The 15,469-nt window shown below is 42.2% G+C and overlaps 1 protein-coding gene across 4 annotated transcripts in view; it reads right to left on the reverse strand.

Annotated features, from left to right (window-relative positions):
* Positions 1–14,935, reverse strand: part of Dcaf6 (DDB1 and CUL4 associated factor 6) — a 117,850-nt gene extending 102,915 nt beyond the window's left edge. The window contains exon 1 of one of the 4 annotated variants that reach the window (XM_021198133.2): positions 14,583–14,929. In XM_021198133.2, the coding sequence (XP_021053792.1) occupies positions 14,583–14,679 (97 nt within the window). In that variant the 5' untranslated portion in view covers positions 14,680–14,929. Of the gene's footprint in view, positions 1–14,582 lie in introns of all 4 variants that reach the window. The other 3 variants (XM_029539254.1, XM_029539251.1, XM_029539252.1) reach the window with 3 other exon arrangements.
* Positions 14,936–15,469: the final 534 nt, after the last annotated feature.

A 15,469-nucleotide genomic window follows, 5' to 3' on the forward strand; every position in this document is an offset into this window, starting at 1 on the left:
GAAAGTCAACCCTCAGAAGGGGTCCCTTGGGCTGGCCAGGGGAGGAGCTAGTTCGAGATGACCACCAAACCAGCACCATGGGACCTGGACAGGGACCTAGCCAGAGATGACCACCAGTCTGGCGTCCCCCAGACCTTGGCCCAGCATCATAATGCATAGCACAGCACAGCACTCCTGGAACAACCCCAGACAGAGACCCCAGTGGCTACTAAAGAAAGAAAGTGGTGGGGAAATGGAAGAGAAACACAAGGGCACAATGAAGAGAGGCAGAACCGGAGACTCAGGGTAGTGATGAACAGCCTGATGTGAGTAGCTGGTGATGCCATCTGGGATCATGTTGGGGTCCTGGCCTATGCTGTCACTGGGGACCATGTTGGGTCTATGGCCCTGCAGTAGCAGGGATCTGTTACCATCAAAGTCCAGGCAGACACCCTTTGATCTGTGCTGCCAACCAGGACATAGTGATGTTTAAGGACTATGTAGAACCACTCTTCATCTGGGCATCATGGGAGAGCTGGCTCTGGAGGCATGAGAGCAAGAGAACTGACCCCACCCACACTGTGGGAATTTTAGCTGAGCCAGCCACAAGGATACCAGTGTGAGAAAACTGGCCCTACCACTCATCTCCCCTGCAGTGGCATTGGCTTCAGTGAAGGAGAAACACCTTTATCCTTCACCTGTGGCAGGCAGGAGAGCTAGCCCTGGGGTCATGAGAGCAGGAGAGCTGGCTCTGCCTATAACCTGCTGCAGCACTTGAGAGAATAAGCGCTCCAGGGTCCTGAACCTCACCTGGGCATCACAGTAGAGCTGGTCCTGGATGTGGAGGCTGCAGGTAAGCTGTCCCCTGCCCCATGGGGTCAGCCCAGGAAAGCTAGCCCATCTTTGGTCTGCTGGGCAGTCTCCTGGAAGAGGGAAAGTTGCCCTCCTCCTTTCCCTCATCTCTGGCCATCTATGGTAAATGGAAGAGTTGGCCCCAGAGTCATGAGAGTGGGAGAACTGACCATTTCTCTCACCAGCTGCAACACTCAGGAAGACAGACCCTGCCCCTCTCCTGGGCACAGGGTAGAGCTGGCTCTGGTTGGGGGAGTTGCTGGTGAGCTAGCCCTGGGGGTGTGAGAGTCAGTGTGAGAGCAGGAGAGCCTGTGGGCTGATCAGCTCAGTATCTCTCAGGCCCAGATCCAATTGACCCACTACAACATCTACCCCATTGATGAACTGCTGGAGCACATAAAGGAACCCATCCCACAGATTCAAAACTACAGGATCTCCATGACACAGGACAACAACAGGATATCCAAAAGAAATCCCAGTGACGGTCCAGTATTGATAAAGTAGCAGAAGCCAAAGGCCTCCTACTAGACCAATTAGTCACTTTAATGAACACTGGCAAGCAAAGAAGTGTGGACAAAAGGTTATATATACCATGGGACACATTATGACACACTACAGCTTCCACAATGAGAATATTTTTTTCCTTTGTTGGGTGAAGGTCAGGGATAAGGGGAGGGTAGAACTGGGGTGAATGATGTGAAATTCACAAAGAACCAATAAAAAGTTTTTAAAAACAAACAACAAAAAAGCCCCTATAACAGAATAAAAGAAATATTATCAAAAGGAAAAGGAAAAAAAAGAAAAGAAGAGAAAAGAGAAAAAGAAAAGAAAAGAAAGAAAAGAAAAGAAGGGCAAAAGGAAAGAAAAGAAAAGAAAAGAAAAGAAAAGAAAAGAAAAGAAAAGAAAAGAAAAGAAAAGAAAAGAAAATGTAGCCAAGCAGTATCTAAAATAAATAACTTTTAAAAACCCAACCTCAATGCTGCCGCTGCTATTGTTCTCTTAACACTGCACAAATCTGACTGACTCCACAAGACAGCAGGTAAACAAATAAGGTTTATACCATGACTTGCACAGAGCTGATTGCCTACAAATCCACCAGAGGGCAAGCACACTGGGAACAACTGCTCTCCACCACAGGAGTAAGCAAACTCCATCATTTCTGACCTGGAACAGTATTCTGTAAGACTGGATGCTATCAGAAGTTCCTACATCCACTGAACTTCCAGCTCTGGCATGAAAACTCACCCAGAACTTCAAAAACACATCTGCACTTCCAGCACACAACCACTAGTGCTTTAAAGGAAGCAAGTGAACCCTATCTGGTTGGCCTTTTTAAAGTTACCAACTTGTCATGCTATTTAAGCCAAGTAAGTCGACAGATAGCATCTAACAATTTGCACATACCAAGAACATGCTTATGTATTGTGGGGACTAGGAAACAGCCTACATGGTAAAGGCACTGGGTGCCAAGATTGATAGCCTGAGTTAAATACCTGAAAACTAACAGAAGAGAGGCAAGAACTGACTGCTAAAAAGTTATCCTTTGGTTTCTGTACACATGCTACTGCACATGTATACAAGACACAGGATCTCACTGTGTAGGCTCTGACTACCCTAAAACTCACTTTGGGGACCACACTGGCCTCAAACTGGACAGATGCTCCTGCCTCTGCCTCCCAAGTGCTGGCATCAAAGGTGTGCACTCAAAGAGCCTTATTCTTAACCCCAAATTAGAAACAACCGATCTAAAAACAGATGAACAGATGAACAGATAACAATAAAAAGGAATAAATTATTGATGTACATAATTTAGATGTATTTCAAGACAATTATGCCAAATAAAAATCTAACCTGAAATACTAAATATCATCATTTATAAGGTTACACACATTATGTATCTAAATAATATTGTTCTTCTTTTGAGACACGTGTGTATTTGTCCAGGTTAGTATCAAACTTATGGACTTAAATATTCCAGCTGCTTATTTTCCTAGATAGTTTAGAATATAGTCAAATGCCACAATAACCAATATATGACATCTTTGAAGTGACAAAACCCTGTGTTAAGAACAGAATTGTGGTTATCAGGGTTACAGCAGTAAAAAAAGGGTAGAAAAAGGGTGGCACAAACAATCCATGTGGTGGAATTTTATGTTTTAACCACATAAATCCATAATTAGTAAACTAAAATTAACATTAATTTGTCTAAATATTAGACTACACTGCATGGAACTAAATGCTCACATATAAATGAATTTATGTAACATTACAAAAATCTGAATAAGGAATGTGAATTCTGTCAGTTTCCTGATTATTATATTTCAAAAGAAATTACCATTGGGGTACTGGTACTGGGGTATAGTACTGGGGTATAGCATATAGCTTTCTATTACTTAACTTTTTAAAAAATTTTAATTTTACATGGTTTTGGCTATATACCATGTTTGTGTCTTGTGCCAGCAGAGGCCAGAAAAGAACATCAGATGTTCTCAAAATGTAGCTAGAGATGGTTGTGAGTCATGATGTGGGTAGAAAGAACTGAACCTGGGTCTTCTGGAAAATAAGTCAGCATGCTCAACCACTGAGCCATCTCTCCAGCATGCTCAACCACTGAGCCACCTCTCCAGTCCCAAATGTTTTATTATTTCCTACAACTGCATGAGTCAATTATTTTCTTAAAATATAGTTTTTATAACTTAAAAAAGTACTTACCACTAAGAAAATGCCAAGCCCAGACATCTTCAATGATTTAAGGAAAAAGTACTTTCAACCTTATACAAATTCAGAAAACCAGACTCATATCCCACTCATGAAGCCAACATCATTCTAGTATAAGAACTAAGTAGGTTAAAACTATAAACTAGCATCTATGAACAACAGCTTAAAACTCACCGAAACTTAAAACATAAAAAGGATAATTTGCTCTAGTAATAAGAGCCCAGAAATCAATATTGGTTCAAATCAATCCAAAAGCCCAATTTTAATCAGTAGAAAGAATTCAAAAACTTTATTTTTAACTTGACTGTTGTGTGTGTGATGTGTGTGGGGGCAGGTCTATGCTATGGGGTACATATGGAGGTCAGATAACAACTCTATGAAGTTGTTTTCTCCTCCTCCTTCTATGTGGGTTCTGAGGACTGAACTCAGATCATCATTGGGCAGCAAGACCTTTACCCACTGAGCCATCATGTCAGATCCCAAATAACTTTTTAAAAGTTGTATTTATTGGCTTTTTTTCCATGCTTTGATCATATTTTCCCCTATCCCCATCTCCCTATATTCATCATTTTCTCAAAAATAAGATAAAATGACTAAAAATACCAAACCAAACAAGAATACACAAGTAGCATGAATCTGAATTGTGTTGGCCAACTACGCCTTCCCTGGAGTGTGGTTGATATACATACCCAGTGTCACTCCATTAGAGAAAAATGATTTTCCCTTTCCCACTAGGTATCAACTGCAAACAGCTTATTGATTAGGGATAGCACTTTGTACACACACACACACACACACACACACACACAAATTCTGAAAAAAAATATCAAAAAGTCTGACGAAAGTAAATGCCCAGTTGTGATCAACGTCTCAGCAATCTAGCAAGAGAAGACTTTCCTAATCCAAGAAGAAACTACAAAAGTCTATAGCCAACAACACACTTAACAGAGACAATCCTTAACATTTGTATTTATGGTGTAAGTGTTTTGCCTTCATGCATCTATATGTACCATGTGTGTGCAATGTCCATAGAGGCTAGGAAAGTCATGAGAACCCTTAGAACTAGAGTTACAGACAGCTGTGATCTGACATGTAGGTACCGGGAAACGAGCCTGCGTCTTCTGCAAGAGGAGTAAGTACTCTTGAGACTTACTGTTCATCTTCCTACTGCAACCCCTCACCCTTGCACCCTCTATGTGCTTTTCTTTTTTCATGAATGGGGCTTGAACCCAGAGCCTTGTACATGATGGATAAGTGCTCTCCCACAGATCTACATCTAACCCCTGACAATCTTTTTCTAAATCAGGAATGAGGGCTAAAGAGATGATCCAGTGGTTACAAGTACTTGCTGCTCTTTCAAAGAACCTGGTTTCAGTTCCTAGCACTCACATGGTGGCTCATTGCCTCTGTAACTACAGTTCCAGGATATTCAATCAGAAAATATCTCCATGGACACCAGGTATGCTGTGGTAACCACTCATAAAAACACAATACTCGGGCTGGTGAGATGGCTTAGCGGTAAAGAGCATCGACTGTTCTTCCAAAGGTCCTGAGTTCAAATCCCAGCAACCACATGGTGGCTCACAACCATCTGTAACAAAAATCTGATGCCCTCTTCTGGAGTGTCTGAAGATAAATAAATCTTTAAAAAAAAAAAAACCAAAAAACAAAAAACACAATACTCATATACATAAATTAAATATTTTAAAAAATTATGAAAATAGTTGTCTTAGTTAAGGTTTCTTTCTATTATTGTAAGAAAACACTGTGACTAAAAGCAACTTGAAGAAAGAGTTTATTCAGCTTACAACTCCATAACATAGTCAACCACTGAGAAAAGTCAGGGAAGGAAAGAAGAATGCTGTGTACCGGCTTGCTCCTTATTGCTCGGTTTGCTTTCTTATGTATCCCAGAGTTGCCTACAAGCCAATTTGATGAAGGCATTTTCCCAACAGAAGTTCCCTCCTCACAGATGCCACGGCTGTATCAAGCTTAACAAAAATTAACCAGCACAACTGACCCTGTGTCAAGACACAGTCTCCTCTCTTATTTCTATATTTAACTTTTGAGCCTTACCCAGAGCAATTAAAGAACTAAATACAGGTATTAAAAAAAAAAAAAAAAGAGGATGAATCAAACTTAATATGCAGTGACATAATCATCCACACAAATTTTCAAAAAAAAAAAAAACTTAAAGAAAAAAGTACACAAATTAATAGGTATGTTTTAATTGTGGTTCAAGATATAAGATCAATTGTTTTCATTTTTCTAAGCCCATTCCAGGGCTGGGACTGTAGCTCAGTGAAAACTTACATGGGATGAAATGAAGCCCTGGGTTGAATCCCCAACTCAGCAAAGCCCAAAACTACTGAATCAATGAATACCAAAATAAAGAGCTAGACCAGAATCATAGTTGGAAAGATTCAGTACTATAAAGATGAAAGTTCTCCCAGACATAATATAAATTGAACACTGTACTGGCTGGTTTTGTGTGTCAACTTGACACAAGCTGGAATTATCACAGAAAAAGGAGCCTCCCTAGAAGAAATGCCATGAGATCCAGCTGTAAGGCATTTTCTCTATTAGGGATAAAGGGTGGGAGGGCCCATTGTGGGTGGTGCCATCCCTGGGCTGGTAGTCCTGGGTTCTATAAGCAAGCTGAGCAAGCCAGGGGAAGCAAGCCAGTAAGTAACACCCCTCCATGGCCTCTGTATCAGTTCCTACTTCCTGACCTGTGTGAGTTCCAGTCCTGACTTCTTTTGGTGATGAACAGCAAATAAACCCTTTCCTCAATTTGCTTCTTGGTCATGATGTTTTGTGCAGGAATAGAAACCCTAACTAAGGCAAACACAAAACAAGTCTTTTGTTATTGTTTTTGAGAAACTGACAAGACTGTGATTTTGTTGATGATGGTGGGGTGATTTTGAGACAAAGCTTTGCTATGTAGTCTCAACTGACCTGGAATTTACTATGTAAACCAGGCTGGTCTCAAACTTGCAGCAATCCCCCTGTCTCTGTTTCCTACGAGCTGGGATTATCAATGTGCATCACAAGCCAGGACAGACAAGCTGTTTTAAAATTGTATATGAAAATGGAAAGAACTCAGAATTCCCTGGGAAATTTTGAAAAGAGACAAGGACCAAGTGTCATATGACACTAGAGATCAAAGGATCCCTTTAGCAGGATCTTAGAATTACAGATAATTTAAAAAACAGATTCATAGGCATTAAATGAAGCTGGGGAGGAAGGAGGAGCCACACCTATGTAAAAATGATTTTACAAAGCTGATTGATTAGAATGTCCTGATTATGGAAGAGTTGGAACACTGCAGATATTGAGTCTGGCTATCTTAGACTGCCTTTACCCTTATGAGGCACTCATTGCTCACCTCTGTAACTGACCTACATTCTTGCAGTTATCAGGCAAAACATTTGGAATGTATAAACTTTAAAAATCACTAGTTTCCAGCAACCCCAAAACTAAGGATGTTACTGGATGACACTCATAACCTAAAATAGAATTTCTCCCTTTGCTATAACCCACCCACCTTTTGGTCTCATAAATTTGGAAAATGCCTTGATTTATGATTCCTTTTATTTGATGGCCATACAAGTTCACATAACTGCTTCTACACTGGAGCATCTACATTGTAACATGTTATTCAGAGCAATTTGAATCTGTGTTTCCAGGCATAGTTATTTATATTTGGCCCAGAATAAACAATCTCTTATCCCTTTGTCTTGCACTGAGAGAAGAAATATGAAAGACAAATAAAAATGGGGCAGGCAAACTGGAGATTGCAACAGCTGCCAAAGATGAAAAAGAAGAAAAAGGAAAATTGTACTTTCTGAATCAGATATCAAGAAAGCAGACAGGCTCAGCACTGGTAGTCTTGTAGCAGTCCCATGGAGGGAGGTGGAAGGTGTGTATAGATGGAGATCTTCAAAGAAGAGAATGCCCAAGTCAGACAGCAGAAAGCAGGAAGGCTGAACATCACGGATCTGTAAGCAACTTAACCCTGGACAGGGGTTACTGGAGAACAAGGACAATTAAGGGTAGAGATATTCCTCCCCATCTTATGTCTTTATATAGCATTGTTTTCTGGTTCAGCCTGGGTTCAGGTTGTCCTCTTGGGATTGATTCTAAAATGAGCAACACCCCCACCCTTATTAAAGGAGATCTTGGCATTGTTTGGGCAAGGGAAGCTCCTGATAATCCACACAGAAGAGTAGTATCAACTCTAAGCATTCCATTTGTAAATTTTCAGATCATCAAACAGGCAAATGTGCCAGAGAATATCACTGTGTTAATATTCGTGTATCAAAGGGGTTTGCAAACTTGGAACCACCTTTTGCACGAGAAAAGATCTTATGAAGAACCTGACATAGTTATTGTGCTAGTTTGAATGACCATGGCCTCTATAGGCTCATATATTTGAATGCTTAAGTCATCAAGGAGTGGAAGTGTTTGGGAAGTCAGGGTTCTCTAGAGTCACAGAACTTACAGATAGTCTCTATATAGTAAAGGAATTTATTGATGACTTACAGTCTGCAGTCCAAATCCCAACAATGGTTCAGTAGTAGCTGTGAATGGAAGTCCAAGGATCTAGCAGTTGCTGAGTCCCACACAGCAAGAAGGCGAAAGAGCGAGAGCCAGACTCCCTTCTTCCAATGTCCTTATATGGTCCCCAGCAGAAGGTGTAGCCCAGATTAAAGGTGTGTGCCACCACACCTTTAATCCCAGATGACCTTGGACTCGGAGATCTCCCTGTCTTAATCTTCTGGATTCAATCACCACTGTGTCTCAAGATCTCCATACCAAGATCCAGATCAGAAACTTCTATCTCCCAGCCTCCAAATTAGGTTCACTGGTGAGCCTTCCAATTCTGGATTGTAGTTCATTTCAAATATAGTCAAGTTGACAACCAGGAATAGCCACTACAGGAAGGATTAGGTAGTGTGGCCTTGTTGGAGTAAATATGGCCTTGTGAAGGAGGTGTGTCTCTGTGGATGGGCTTTGAGACTTTAAAAGCCTGTACCAGGCCCAGTCTCTCGGTCTCTGTCTCTCTCTCCCTCCCTCTCTCCCCCCCCTCCTCCCTGGGGATTAGGATGCAAAGCTCTCATTTACAGCTACAATGCCATCCCTGTCTACTTTCCATTAAGATGATTATGGACCAACCCTCTAAAACTGTTAACCCCCAATTAAATGTTTCCTTTTATAAGGTGCTCCTTGGTCATAGTATCTCTTCACAGCAATAGAATAGAAACTAAGACAGTTATGCATTATTTCCCAAAAGGTGCCAGGGAAGCAGTCAGCTACAAATGGCCATTTTATTCCATTCTCTCTTCCCTTCCTTTCATCTCCTATCACACACTAAGCCCATTTTTAACATTTACTATAAACAATAAAGTACTGGCAAAAGACAGAAACTTAAATCAATGAATGTGGTAGAGAAAGTGGCTTGAACATATCTGGTTAATTGATTTTCAACAAAGGGGGAAAGTCTTTTCATAAACAGTGGTGGATCAATTTTACATTCACAAGCGAAGAAATGAAACTTGATTCGCCTCATAGCACTTACAAAAATGAACTCTACAATGTTCAAAGTGTTAAATATATGAGATAAAATAGAAAACTTTCAAGGGGCAAGAAAACAGCAAAATATTTTGTGACCTTGGATTATGTAAAGATTCTTAAACAGAATACAAAACTTTCAAAAATATTAAACTATAAATATTGTTAAGAACAATGTTCAGAAAACAGTGTTAAAATACAGATGTGTAATAATAGTTCAAGGCCATCCTTGGATTACATGAGACCCTATCTCAAGAAAGTAAGAGGGGGATAAAAAGGGAGCCTTCCAGGGAATGGGAGGGATGTAGGGAAAGGAAGGACAAGAGAGGGAAGGTAGGGGGAGGGAAAGAGGGAAGGAGAGAGAAAAGAAACAAGGAAGGAATGCAGGGACAGGTTTGGAGAGGTGAAAAGAGAGGGAGGACTTCAGAAAAAGAAAACAGCACCAGCTATGGTGGCAATACACCTATAATCTCAGCATTTGGGAAGTAGTTCCAGACCAGCCTAGTCTATATAAGGGAGAGACCCTGTCTAAAAGACCAAAAATAAAATAAAAAAATAAAGGAGAAAAAAGACAAGACAAACGGGAGAATGCATGTTAAAACAAACAAACAAACAAACCTATTTGACTTTAATCTCAGCATTCAGGAGATAAGAGGCAGGTGGAGCTCAGTGAATCTGAGACCAGCTTGACATATACATATTGAGTTGTAGGCCAGTCACAGCTACATAGTGAGCCTCTGTCTCAAAAAATAAAATACAAAAAATTTTCTAATCTATTTACTTAAGGACTTGTACCAAAACAGATGTACACACAGATAGATGTATAAATAAAAAAATATTTAAAAGGTAACCTTCACATTTAACTAATGTACATGAATACAAAAGAAAACAAATGGATATCTGATTGTTAGCCATTAGAAAAACGCAAACTGAAGCAATAGACTTTTATACACCTCTTACCAAAAAAAAAAAAAAAAAGCTAAAATTAGCTGGAGAGCTGGTTAGACAGTTAAGAGCATGTATTGCTTTTACAGAAGACTTGGTTTGGTTCCTAGCACCCACATGGTGATTCCCAACTAGCCTTAACTCCAGTTCTAAACACTCTACTGACTTCCACAGGCACCAGGCCTAAAAGTCAAAGAACAGGAACAAATACACACACACACATACACACAGGAACATTCATGGGCATAAAATAAATCTTAAAAGGGGTGGGGAGCTAACATTAGAAAGAGTAAGGCAAATATTGACAAGAAGAGTTGGAGCCTACATCCCAAATGGGAATGTGGTATAATATAAATTATGTTGAAGAACAAGGCGAGACACATTATACAATCCAGCAATCTTACTGATTTACCCACAAAGTGAAGATTGTATCTACAAACACTAATAAAATAAAACCTACCTTAATTTTTCCAAGGTCTAAGTAAAATTTCACTATTTATAGCTTCTTTGTAAGCTCTCACTAGTGTGTTAAAGAATTTTGGGTGAAATTTTGTGGTTTGGTTTTCTTTGTATTCCCTCTTTGTACCTCAACTTGGCCTTAAACACAGTGATACTCTGCTGCCTCTGGCTCCCATAAATCTAGGATTATAAGTAACCAGTTAAGAAAAGCATCTTTGAAAAAAGAAAACATCACAAATAAAAGCCACATTTACTGTATATAAGGTAAGGAATGGGTCACATCACATGTGTGTGGATCAGAGGATAAAATAGGGAGTCAGTTCTCCCCTACTGTATTAGTCCCAGGAATCTAACTCAGGATGCCAAGTCTCAACAGCAAGGTCCTTACTCACCCAACCATCTTACTGCCTCATTTTTGTTTTTTTGGTTCTGTTGTTTTGTTTTTGTTTTCCCAGACAGGGTGTCATCTCACTCTGGACTATATATGCCATGTTGGCCTAGAATTTGTAGATTATATGTGTAAGCTACCATACCTGACTTGTGTATATAATATAAGCATGTTATGTTCACCTGCCTGTATGTGTGGGTGCATCAGTCAATGCATGAAGGCCAGAGGACATAGAGTTCGTTCTCCTTCTCTCTCTCTCTCTCTCTCTCTCTCTCTCTCTCTCTCTCTCTCTCTCTCTCTCCCCCTTTCCTTTCCTTTCCTTTCCTTTTTCCTTTCCTTTCCTTTGAGACAGGATCACTTGCTAAAGCTTGAGCTCTCAAGCTAGGTTGACATGACAGTCATCAAACCCAGTAATGTTCCTGTCTCTATCCCCTACCCTAGCTTTTTACATGGATGCTGGAGACCCAAATCTGGTCCCCTTGCTTGTACAGTAAGCATACTTATTCAACTAAACCATCTCTCCAGCCCACCCATTCTATCCTTTTTGTTGTTTTTAAATAATGTGTCTCCTGTACTCCAAGCCCAAGCTGGTCTAGCACTCCTTAATCCTCCTGACTCCACGCCCCAAATGCTAGAGGTATGAGCTACCAAACCCAAGTGAATTTTTAAAAATTGCCTGTTTTTTTAATTTTCAAAAAGGGTCTCATGAATTCTGGGCTGGCCTTTAACTCTTTATCCTCCTGCCTCTACCTCCAGAGTGCTAGGATTACAAGCTGACACCTGCACACCAGTATATGGTGCTAGGAATGAAACCCAGGGCTTCCTGCATGCTAGGCAACTCTTTTAAATGAGCTACATCCCAGTACCTAATCTGCACACACTTAAGATCAGGCAGTGGAGATAACAATCCCGTTTGTGTGCTGTAGGAAGTCAGTGAATACACTAGAGTCATTATCTAAAAAACTGGTAATTTTGCCAGAGTTTTCTCTCCTTGTTCAGTTCCTGGGGAAGTTAATGGAACCTTTGTGTTTTGTTTCTTTAGTATCAAAACCTCCATAAAAATAAACATTCCAGTTTGAATGTTACTTAGCAGTAATTCATTATTAGGAATGCAAATAATAGAAATCTATTAGGAGAAAATGTAAACTATAAAACTCTGAACAATTAAGATGTTTAAATCTGCATATCTTTAAGAAATCAACTTTCTGGGCTGGCGAGATGGCTCAGTGGTTAAGAGCACCAACTGCTCTTCCAAAGGTCCTGAGTTCAAATCCCAGCAACCATATGGTGGCTCACAACCATATGAAAACTGATGCCCTCTTCTGGAGTCTGAAGACAGCTACAGTGTACTTACATATAATAAATAAATAAATCTTTAAAAAAAAAAAAAAAAGAAAGAAAGAAAGAAAAGAAAAGAAATCAACTTTCTAAGCTCCTTGCACTTGGAATTTAAAAGGGTTTTTGTTTGTTTGTTTGTTGAGACAGAGTTTCACTAAATATCCTTCAAACTCTCAGCAAGTCTCCCTCATCAAAAAAAGGCTTTACGAGAAAGGTCATCCCTACTCCCCACCTCCCCCACCCCACCCCACCCACAAAGAACCTCATTAGGTATCAGATTCATTAGACTGACCATAGGTTTTATTTCAAAGATGGCCTTAAACAGGTGATCCTACCTTGGAAGTGCTGGGATTACAGAATTACAGCTGTCTTCCATCTAACCCAGCAAAAATCGCTTTTAAGGAAGTGCTAAAATAAAGTATGCATCATTGTTACACTTCAATTACTTAAAGCTAAACATAGTGGCAAACATCAGTAACTCCAGAACTTAGAAGACTAAGGCAGTTCTTAGTCTTAAGAGTTTTCTCTTTGCAATGTAAGAGTTCTAGAGAACAAACTGAAGCAGCACAGGCTTGGTGGCTGAGCCATCTCCAAAGCCCTACTGACCATGTTTTCATTACCTTTATTATACACAGCTGAACTCAATCAGAAATACTAACTATAAAACTCAGAATTGCCCAATTGGAATAAGACTAAATTATAACTTCACTCACACAAAACTTTAGCATTTGTTTTATTAATGTAAAAGTCTGTTTTTTCTACACAAACTAAATTTTAAAATAAATTTTCACACCTCTTTTAAGACAAGGATTTTAAAAAGGACTTTACAAATATTAAAAACAAGCAGTCTAGGTACTTATTACAACATATGTAAATGATGTTTGCACAGTCATGACAGTGAATACATATTACAGAAAAGGGCACAGGGTCAGGTGGAAACTTACAGTGTAATCCCAGCTATCAGGAGAATGAGATAAAAGTTAAGGCTAGCCTGGGCTATATAGGGAGTCTCTGTTTCAAATAAAAATTAAAGAGACTAAAACTTAGAACATTAAAATTCTTCATTAGGTACTATGTAATGTTTTACACAAATTTTTATGCCTATAAGGATCTCCAGATGCAATGAAGAAAAATGCAAGGGGAAAAAAATGCTTTCACCACCATGCATCCGGTTTTCATTCACACACATGTAGGGTGCACATATTATTTATATGTATGCATTCCTAAGAAGGAAATAAATCAAGGAAAATAATCAAAAAACAGAAACATTTCTAGGGCCAGTGGCATGAAATCAAAATGGGACCGATCCTGGGATTTCTGCTTTTTTATATTTAATTCTTACAATGATAATATTCATTTAAAAACATTAAAATGCACACCTAGCTTCCTTTAAGCAATTTACAACCAGTAGTACTGGCTGTAATGAGATTTCATTTCCTTCTATTTTTGTTGTAGTAAAAAAAAAAAAAACAACCAAATGACAGCAACAAATCTCTTCACTTGGCAAAGAAATGACAGAGTTGGGGGAGGAGGCACTTTGAAGAAACAGGACTTTTTAGTTGACTCTGGCATGACCCAGCACACTCAACAAAACTCGTGGTACTCAGAACGAAAAAGGTGGAACCCTGCTCCCACAGTACTGAAGGTTGTTTTTAGAAAGCTTAACTAAGAAACAGAAAATGCCAAGTGTGTTTTCCAGGGGTGGGAACAGGAACGTGAAACCTTACACCACCTAAAAGAGGTCTACGGGACTGACAGCAGGCTGGACCTGGGAAAGCGCGGGGGTGGGGAGGGCTCCGCGATCTCTTTTAGGTTTGGGCTCAGCGCCACGGTTTACAGCGAGCCGGGCTTGGGGTGTCAAGTCCCGGAGGGTGGTCAACAGCGTCTCTCTCGGGCGACATCGTACCCCTTGCGGCAGCCAAGGAAGAAGGTGGACAAGCAACACCTTGAGGTCTTCGGCTGAGCGGGGACAGCTCCGGAGAAAAGCCAAAGCGCCAACTTTTGCGTTCAACGTGGCATCTCCGTAAGGCTCGCCAAGTCTTCTCCGGAGTCCCAGCCCACGAGCGACCCCAACACCTTTCCAAGCTAGTGCCGCCTCCCCACGGCCCGGCTCTCCCAGGGAAGCCCAGCTTGAGCCGCGCCTGGCAGCTTGCAAAAGAGACCCCGACCTTAGGAGGTGCGGACGCGGATCGCCGTCATCCCACCTGACACCTAAGCCCGCGGGGCGCCCCGGCCGGGGCACGGTCCGGTCGCCAACAGCCCCGGCGGCGCCCCCTCCCCCACCTCTGGGCGGCGACCTCGGCGCCGCCGCCCCGGGGCCCCCGCTCACCCAGGTAGCGGCTCCTCAGCCGGGACGGGTCCTCCAGCCCAAGGGACCTTTTCCTCACGTCCCACAACAGGTGCGGGCAGGAGCCACTCCGAGCCATGGCTCCGCCGGGGCTGGGGTGGGAAAGGGGAGACCACCGCGGGGGGTGGGGAGGGGAAGAGAGGGAGGGGACAGGCCGATCAACACCCGAGCGGCACCAGCACCATGCGCGCGCCCCGGGGCCTCGCTGGCGCCGCGACTCAGAGGGCGGCAGCCACGGCCGCGCCTTCTCCCCCGGAGCGGAGAGGCACCCGGGCCACGGCTCGCCTCATACTCTCTCCTCAGACTACCCAGAACATCTAGAGATCGGCAACAGTCCCCTCCCTCGACCCCCCTCCCGCGGGAGGCGGAGGCGAAGGCGGAGGCGGCCGCGAGCTCCTCCCTCTCCTCCCTAGACCACGCCCCCTCCAGGCCTTTCTCGCGAGAGGATGCGCACCGGCAACAGAAGCCGGTGTACGTCACGATTGCCCTCACCCTGGGAGAGGCGCTGGAGGCCGCTCGAGCCCACTCCTTAATGGCTAAGGGAGGCGTGACGGAAGCCGCTGAGGTGGTCGTCTCGCTAACGCCTCTCGAGTCAAAGGAAAAAAACCGGGCGTGATGCCCCATGAATGTCATCCCAGCATTCGGGAGGCTGGACCATAGCGAGATCCAAGCCAGCCCTGGGGCACATAGCGACTCAAAAACAATCAGTAAATGAAAGGAAGCCCGACAGGTATCCAGCGTCATCTTTAGTTCGGGAGAGGGAAGCCCAGAAAACTTCTTAGTCAAAATGAGGGACGGGGCGGAAGTGCGGCTTCAGTTTCCCCTCTCCAACATGGCCTCTAGGGCCGGAAGGAGGCGAGGTTCTGGCC

Source organism: Mus pahari, chromosome 5 (genome assembly GCF_900095145.1).
Source record: "Mus pahari chromosome 5, PAHARI_EIJ_v1.1, whole genome shotgun sequence".
Taxonomy (NCBI): Eukaryota; Metazoa; Chordata; class Mammalia; order Rodentia; family Muridae; genus Mus; species Mus pahari.